We start from the raw sequence: 9076 nt of genomic DNA, 5'->3' as shown, positions 1-9076 counted from the left end.
CGAACGGCGAAACACCACACCCCATTCCTACAACCATGCCACTGTACACGAGGCCCTGTTCCGTCGTCTGTGTCACCGTATATGCTGACCGTCGAAGTCTGCGGGTACCCCATTTTCGTGGAGCTAGACACAGGGGCCAGCATGTCGGTCAAGGCCGGAAAACTGTTCAAGCGTACCTTCCCCGGTGTGTCAGTCAAGGCTTCGGGCGTCATGCAGCGCAGCTACTCCGGACAGCTCTTCCAGGTCCAGGGGCAGGATCAGGTCAGCGTTCGCTTTGATGACAGAGAGGCAACCCTTCTCCTTTATTTAACCAAGGGGTCGTCACTGACGCTGCGGGGCCGAAACTGGTTTCACGCACTGGGCGTTCGGTTGCCGGAGTACCAGGAGGCCGTCCTACATGTTGTTTATGACGTACCAAACCTCCTGAACGATTTCAAGTCCCTGTTCCAACCGGGGGTGGGCACATTCGTGGGCACGACGGACAAGGAAGGCCTGGCCCTTACGTTCGGGGTTGAGCGCTTTCACCAGTACTTGTGGGGCAGGAAATTTGAGTCGGTCATGAACCACAAATCGCTGTTGGGGCTTCTGGGGCCGAACAAGGTGGTTCCTGTGCAGGTATCACTTCGAGTGGTACGCTGGGCCTTGAGGCTTGTGGCCTACAGATACCGGCTGGTCTACCGCCTGGGAAAGGCCCTGGGACCTGCTCATGCCCTGAGCCACCTGCCCCTGCCGGAGGTGCCTGCTACTGTTACAGAGTCTGCTGAAGTGTTCATGCTGGAGCGCGCGTACCCGGAAGTACTCTCCAGATCTGTGGTGTCGCAGGCGACCAGCCGGGAACCAGGCCTGTCCCAGGTGGTCAAGGCGGTGTCCCAAGGGGAGGAGTTGGTGCAGCAGGCTTACAGCCACAAGGCTGCCGAGTTGAGCCTGCAGCAGGGCTGCTTACTGTGAGGTTCCAGGGTGGTGATCCCACAAAGTCTCCAGTCCAGTGTCCTGCAGTTGCTGCCCGCGTGTCATCTTGGTGTGGAAGAGACAAAGATCGTGGCCCGGTCTCACGTTTGGTGGCCTGGCCTGGATCAGGACATTGCTCACATGGTGCACAGCTGCCAAGTCTGCCAAGAGCATCAGCGCGCCTCACGTCATCTGGAGATCACCCCCTTGCCGTTCCCAGAGAGACCCTGGTCCCGCTTGCATGTGGATTTTGGGGAACGCCTTCAAGGGCCACTGCTTCCTGATAGTGGTGGACGCCTTTTCGAAGTGGATGGAGGTTCTGCCTGTCACCACTCTTTCAGCAGCCGCGACTATTGCGGTGCTGAGAGAGGTCTTCACTGCCCAGGGTTGCCGGAAGTCATCGTGTCCGACAATGGCCCCGCTTTCTCCATCACACAGCATCTGGCCTGGCTGACGGAGAACGGAATCCACCGGATGATGGTTCCGCCGTACCACCCTGCTTCAAACGGTTGTTGCGAATGTCGATTGTCCGTGGTGTCCACGAAGGTTCCATGTATGGTGCCGTGCCAGGTGCCGAGAGGAGGAGATATCCAGGGAGATTAGAAAACTGTTTTATATACACTGTACAGGGTACATTACAAGATGGGCTCCATGATATTGGAGCCGTCTACGTTCTAACGTCTTTGCATGTAGTAGCGTTTACATCTCCGAGCGTTCTCCATGGTCGAGCGTGCCCTACATCGTCAAGCGTGCTCTACATGGTCAAGCCTCTCCTCACAACACTCAAGTCCGCTGTTTTATCCCTTTCGTTTCCCTCTTTCACTCGACGAGGGAATACACTGCAGTTCATTTAGCCAATCAGCATCTTGGATCAGGTGGCCATATCCCGCACGTGATGTGTCGTGGTTTCCCGCCGGGTTCCGCCTCCAATCTTGCTAGGTCGCCCCCGAACACAGGCAGCGGTTGACACCTTGGGAACCGAACGTTGATGTCGTTCCCCCGGGATTGCCAGACACGGGCCCCTTTCAAGATTCGCCTCTCCATAGCGGTCAGTTCGCGGAACCAGGTAGGGCGGTGGCTGTCTCGAAAGGCAGCAGTCGGCGTAGTGTCGTCGTGGTTCGGGCGGCGCTGGTAATTCACGGGACCGCACCAAGGGTCGACGCTGCCGTTTAGCCACGCATCAGGTAGCCCGGAGACCAACTGCTAATCCCTCAGTCCCAGGTGACAATTCTCGGCCGCGAGAAAGGGGCGCCAGGTTGGCGCGTCGGAGTCGGCGCCGGCCTCCTTTGTCCCGAAGGACCTCCAGACACAACAGCACCCCCGCCGCCAGATGATGCATCGGGAGGTCGAGTTGTCCTATGCAGCTCGGCCGGTTTGATGCCTGCTTCGTTCAAAGCCATGGGGCCGCTGCTTCCAGGAATGATGATCTTCCCGCCAAAGGCCTCTTCATATAGGTGGGCTCTGACTGGACTGCAGAAATGCATGATGACAAGCTCCAAGGACCGACCTGTGTCAGCCACACACAATGCTGCAAGCGCCACTGCAAGCCACTCTCATCGCCAGACTTTACCAATTCCAAAAATCTGACAACCCCCTATCTAACGAAAACCCTGAAACACAAGGTGCGCGTCGATCCGGACAAGTACCAAGAAACTTGCGATGATGTGTCTTCGCAAACAGACACCAACTGGGCTTATGTAATAAAGCTAAGTAATTATGAATTAGAGCTTCCACAGATCAGGAAGGCGAAGGGAGAACTGGCCTTCACTAATTCACATTCCGTAACACTTAGCACAAATATCTACATAATCCCTACCTAATACCGAAAATGCCAAATAAACAGATGGGCAAACTATCTACGACTTATTAAAACTCGTGCAAAAGCTCCGGTCATCAACTTGCGCAACCTGCGCGTGACCTTCTAAACTATTTGCAACCCTGACACTGTTTGCAATTCAATTCTTTATCTGCCGCCACGTACACACTCCCCTTTAAATCGTGAGTCTAACCTGAGCCGGGAAAGGTTAACAACATAACAAAAACTGCGACATTCTTTATGCCTGTCAAACATTCAACACCCATCTCCCACAAAATGAATACAAAAGAAGAAGAAAATGCTACCCGTCTTCCTTGTTTACGTATTCTCCGGCCCCAATCGCACCCCTTTCTTTCAAACGAACTCGAGGGGGTCACGCATTCCGGGGATTTCGCAAGGTGCTGTCGCGAAGAAGGCAAAATCCGCTGATTTGCCTGACACACCTTGTAGCTGCGACTTTAGGACAGCCGCTTCCAAGTGTTGGGAGGGGGATGCACTGACAGACCCGTGCGCGCACTGTCCCATTATCCGCTACGCAGACCCTTTTCTTTTCCCCCGCGAGTGATTGGCCATTGTAAGTAACAGCCTACAGGACGCTTCCCTTTGTCCCTCTGCTTACAATGCGCTGTACGCGAGGCGGTTAGGCGACAGTTGCCATCCCTCTGTCTACAGTGCACTTTACGCGTTGCGGTCAGGCGACGGTCACTACGCCTGAGTCTTCGGGAAACTCTCCGTTTCGCGACGTGTGTCACGCCGATCCCCGACCTTAGCAAACGCCTAAGCTTGTGGTTTACCCTCCGTCGCTTTTTCGCCGTCTCTGGCTAGATCGTGACCTTAGCGCATCTACTAATGTTGCCTTGGCGCTTCGCATGTTGGACTCTAAGCGCCTCGACCGCGTTCGCCTTTCTCGTCCTGCGCTTACGCCTTTTTCGTTTGGCATACTTCGCAGAGCCTGCGGCATCGGCACACGCACTTGAAATTTCGTTACCCCATCGGGTTTCACAGTGCGACTGCCTTTCTACTAGAGCATAACCAGATTTGTTCTTTGAGCATGTTAGCTCGTCATCAAGTCTATCTTCAACGGGCCTAGCTCTACCACTGCCCTCGATTGCATGCAGAATTCCTCGCTGGCCTTCGAAGTCGGCCTCTGCTTCCAGAACAGCCTCGCTAAATGGAGAAAGAGCTGTTTCTTCGAGCTTGTGAATGTGTCTGGTAACTAGTGGCACCACAGCCCTCTCAGCGCTGTCTGAAAAATCTTTGTTACTGCTATCTTGGCCTTCGCAGTCGGCCACGAGTTCTAGGGCGGGAAAACCACCGCTCTCTTCGGTTTCCGCATTCATCTCGCTTCCGGCTACTAACACGTCTAACTCATTACTGCTTACAGCTGTCTCTGGAATCGTTCCATGGTCCTGTGACCGCTGCTCAATAGGGAATGCGCCTATCAGTCTCCGAGTCTCCTCACGTGCTTTCGCCCTGAAAGCTCCCTTGCTGGAGATGGATTTTCCCGGTTCCCTCAGCATTTGATCCGACGTATTCGAGCAGCAATGCGTGACCTTGTCTGGCAGGCTGGCCGAAATTGCCGCTGCCGTACACACTTGGCCTAAAGGGCCTTCCGTTTCTGGTGCGGGAAAACCGCGGCTCTCTTCGCTTTGTGTGTGTGCCACTTGCATCACACCTTTCCCAGAGCTTTCTACCCTAGTCATCTCAGTGCTACTGTTACTTTCGACAGGCTCGGCTTTTTCACTCTCATTTGTGCCTTTGAAGTCGGCCTGCCACGCTACCCCAAAGCGCCTGAACAAAGCCCTCTTAGCCCTGTCGTAGTCGCGCGCTTTCTCCTCGGACAAGCAATGCATAGAACACGCGCCGACACTAAACGGGAGAAGTGCCCCTAATCGCTCGGCCCACCAGTCCCGGCTGACACCCTCTTTCTCACACACTCGTTCAAAACCGGCGAGGAAATTAACAATACCCTCGTCTGTCTCGAAAGTGTGGAGCTGGCGTCGCGCTATCCGCCATCTGAGCATCTGATTTTCCCGTTCGAGCTCTTTCATCCTAAGAGCGTGCCGTTGCGCTGCCTCCTGCTCGCGCCTCTCGCGAATTTCGGCATCGTGCCTGCGCCTTTCTGCTTCTTCACGCTCGCGCCTCTCGCGCTTCTCTACAGCTTCAAGCTCGCGCCTCCTGCACTCCTCTGCCTTTTGCTTTCTTTCCTCAATTTTCTCCCAAGCCTCATCAGCTTCCTCGACCGTCACCTCTTCCACCTTCATGACGTCGAGAACCGCTTCTTTTGTTTTTGCGGAGTCGACCGAAATGCCTAACTCCTCGCAAATTAGAAGGAGGTCCTGCACTCTGAATTTCTCCATAGCGATCTTGTTTGCCTTCAAAATTCACCCTTCCTAAAATTCGCTATTTAAAGAAGGTGAATTTCCCAAAATGGTGCCCGCCAGAAAACACACAGTTACTCTCCTAGCAACTACCTACTTGTACTAGAGAGTTCTGGCGACATGAAGCGCAAACTCCGGCACTAAGCCCATCCTTATCGCTGCCACTTTGCGAGATTGCAGAATTTCCTCTCTTCGCTTACGAAACAATTTTCCTGGCCTCTCCGGCCTTCTCCCAACTCACTTCCTCATTGTGTAAAAGCTCCAATTGTTGACTTTTGCCTACCGCAGGGACAACCAAAATGCCCATCGGCTCACAACTTTTGAGGAGTTCCTGGATTTCAAACTTATCCGTATTTACAGTGCACCCTGTGTTTCTTCCCCTTAGTAACCTAGCCCACGAGACACTATATTCTTGGTCTGCGAGATGAAATCACTAACAACACCAAACACCATTACCGACTTAGTCACCTGCGCTAATGAGTCTGGCGAAAAGAGGAGCAAACACGTAGCACTCACCACACCGATGTAGCCAACGCCGGCCGATCCCATAAGCTGCCAGCCACTGTTGCGAATGGTGACGGTCCGAGAGTCCACGAAGGTTCCATGTATGGTGCCGTGCCAGGTGCCGAGAGAAGGAGATATCCAGGGAGATTAGAAAACTGTTTTATATACACTGTACATGGTATATTACAAGATGGGCTCCATGATATTGGAGCCGTCTACGTTCTAACGTCTTTGCATGTAGTAGCGTTTACATCTCCGAGCGTTCTCCATGGTCGAGCGTGCCCTACATCGTCAAGCGTGCTCTACATGGTCAAGCCTCTCCTCACAACACTCAAGTCCCCTGTTTTATCCCTTTCGTTTCCCTCTTTCACTCGACGAGGGAATACACTGCAGTTCTTTTAGCCAATCAGCATCTTGGATCAGGTGGCCATATCCCGCACGTGATGTGTCGTCGTTTCCCGCCGGGTTCCGCCTCCAATCTTGCTAGGTCTCCCCCGAACACAGGCAGCGGTTGACACCTTGGGAACCGAACGTTGATGTCGTTCCCCCGGGATTGCCAGACACGGGCCCCTTTCAAGATTCGCCTCTCCATAGCGGTCAGTTCGCGGAACCAGGTAGGGCGGTGGCTGTCTCGAAAGGCAGCAGTCGGCGTAGTGTCGTCGTGGTTCGGGCGGCGCTGGTAATTCACGGGACCGCACCAAGGGGCGACGCTGCCGTTTAGCCACGCATGAGGTAGCCCGGAGACCAACTGCTAATCCCTTAGTCCCAGGTGAGAATTCTCGGCCGCGAGAAAGGGGCGCCAGGTTGGCGCGTCGGAGTCGGCGCCGGCCTCCTTTTTCCCGAAGGACCTCCAGACACAACACGGTGCAGCCGAGCGGGTGGTGCAAACAATCAAGGACAAGCTCAAGCAGACTGAGGCTGCAGATTTCCGGACAGAGGTACTGCTTCAGTACCGGACCACGCCCCACGACGTCACTGGCCGTGCCCCCTGGGAGCTCCTGTTGGGCCGGATGGTCAAGACACCCTTGGATGTCTTGCAACCGGACCTCCGGTCTACAGCGCTCCTGAAAGAGCTGAAGCAGAAGCTGGCTGCTGACTGAGGGTGCCATCCCGGGCCTTTGCCGGAGTCGGGAGCTCCGGTCTTTGCCAGGAACTTCCGTCCTGGTTCACCCTGGTCCGCCGGACAGGTGCTATCTCCTGCCAGCGCCTCATCTCTGCTCTTCCGCATAACGGAGGGAAACACCTGGCACCGGCACGCCGACCATGTTCGGCCTCACCTCGTGATCCAGATTTCAACCTCGGGTGCCACTTCAGAAGTCCAGCCCGCAGGTGGACCAACGGCAACACCGGTCGCTGCCAGCGAAGCATCAGAGGCGGCAAGCGCCGCCAGTTGTGCGGCGCCTGTTCAGCGACTATCAAGTTCGGCGCCATTCTCAAGACCGGTCATTGCTAATCCTCCGGACGGAGCGAGACCGGCTCAGGGAGCACCCGGCGTTGCCACTCGCGCATCGTCGACACCTGTGCCCAGGCTGAGTACTCGACAGCGGAGGCTGCCGGACCGTTACTCGCTTGGATAACCGGCGCGTTTTTTGTTTGTGTTTGCGTTAACAGACAAACTGGGGGTATGGGGGTGTGACGATCATGTGACGTCACCCCGGCCATATTCTTTGTTGGCCCGTTAGGCTTAATGGCCCGCCAAGCTCGGTGGGCAACATTGGTTCAGCGCGCCTAATAAAAAATGTCAGTTTCGCCCTAAGGGCGACGCAATGAATGCGATAGCAACACAGCAACGTCATATGAAGTAAGGTGAGCGGCTTTGGTAGCAATATGAATTGTAGTAAACATGAGCTGATTAAGTAAGCAAGTCTGCTGCGGCGTAAGTATACCGACATGAAGAGAGACTCTATGACCACGAGAAGGCGCGCGTGAAATGGTGGTGTTGATGAGAAGCGCTTCCCGTGAACAGCGCGTGCGAAGGGACACACCTGTAGCGCTGCACGGCCGATCTAGGCAGCATTGCATGTGTAGCGTGCGTTGGAAAATGTGGCACGACTATTACTAACTGAATGAACAAGCGTGGTGTGAGCGCGCACAAACAAACATGAATAGATCACACTGAATGACTGCAGACAACGACTGTCAAAACGCTGGCAGCAAGCGCATACGCCGCAGCGGGCGAAGGTACGTGCGGTCTATCGCTTCAACGGAAACTGAGCGGCGAATGCACAGCGCATACAAAGGTCAGAGCCATGTGGAGATAAGAGACGGTGCGGTCGAGCGACGAGCGCGGTTGTTGGCAGAGTAGAAGTCCCCCCCCCCCCCCCCGCTCCCTCCGGCGCTCGCTTCCCGCTTCCTTGCTTGCGCGTGGGAGATTGAGTGCGTTCGCTCTCCGTGATAGCGTGCGTCCCCGCACGCTTCCACTCGGGCATACGGTGCGCGGCGAAGATTTTATCTATACGGAGCCTCACGGCGACGGCGACGGCGACGGCAGAAATCCGGTTGAAGTGTCCATATAATTGCTATCGTAATAAAAGCAACCAGCACAGGTGCTCGGCGGCCAGTCATCGTTCACCACCAGCACGCTGCGTGTCGTCTCTGGGACGAAGGTTGCCTCTCGACCCCCCCTCGTTCATGAGTCCGGGGCGGATCGTGACAGTGTTACGCATTCTGCTCACATTTCTGCGAGAGACAGGACTGATGGACACATACTAACATATTTGACGCAGAAAGAGACGCTCAGTCGGAGCAACTGCCGGCCACGTCTGCCAGGCTCATCCCATCTGTATACATCACCACTACTATCACCACAACCCAATTACAAAGCTACTAAATGTCTTTATTTCGATACTGTTGACGGAAATTTAAAAAAGCTCCATAATATATAGTTCGTAAGGCCTCAAGGCAAGGGCCACTGCACCCGTGAGTTCACCGGGACGGTATGTGATCGCGCGGCGCATGGTTGCAGGTGCGGTCCTAATGCGCGCATAGGCTCATTATCAGCTCCCTCGCCTGCCTGTACCATCTAAGGAGCTGGTCGATGATGTTGTCAAGTGCCAACCGACGACGAAACGCACGCTCCCTTCGCATAGGATCGCTGTCGAGCGCACGGAGAACTATTAAAGTAGCCCTAAAAAAGAAATGCATAAAGAAGCCGTGACTATCAATACTCCCAAATTATGACAACAAGCTTCACTACGCAACATCTACACCTGCAAGCTTCGCTGCCTATCGCACTTTGACAACGTATCAGCGTTCATCGCTTCTTAGCTTCTCCTGAGCTGATAAAACACGATGATGCCTCGCACCAAGTCAAGAGTTTGTTCTTGCAGGTTCACAGGGCCGCATTCCGACAGAGGCGAAATGCACAAAGGGGCGTACAAATCAATTTGGGAGACCGGTAATAAATCATATGTTGGCGATGTCAGGG

General features: G+C 54.6%; 1 protein-coding gene across 1 annotated transcript; it reads left to right on the top strand.

Annotated features, from left to right (window-relative positions):
• The first annotated feature begins 1089 nt into the window (after nucleotides 1–1089).
• Nucleotides 1090–6749, top strand: LOC119440591 (uncharacterized protein K02A2.6-like). The gene is made up of 2 exons (XM_037705492.1): nucleotides 1090–1456; nucleotides 6520–6749. The coding sequence occupies exons 1-2, from the start codon at nucleotides 1090–1092 to the stop codon at nucleotides 6747–6749; spliced, it is 597 nt and encodes a 198-aa protein (XP_037561420.1).
• Nucleotides 6750–9076: the final 2327 nt, after the last annotated feature.

This window comes from Dermacentor silvarum, chromosome 1 (genome assembly GCF_013339745.2).
Source record: "Dermacentor silvarum isolate Dsil-2018 chromosome 1, BIME_Dsil_1.4, whole genome shotgun sequence".
NCBI lineage: Eukaryota > Metazoa > Arthropoda > Arachnida > Ixodida > Ixodidae > Dermacentor > Dermacentor silvarum.
Note: the sequence above shows the minus strand (reverse complement) of the source record. Positions and strands in the feature narration are given on the sequence as shown.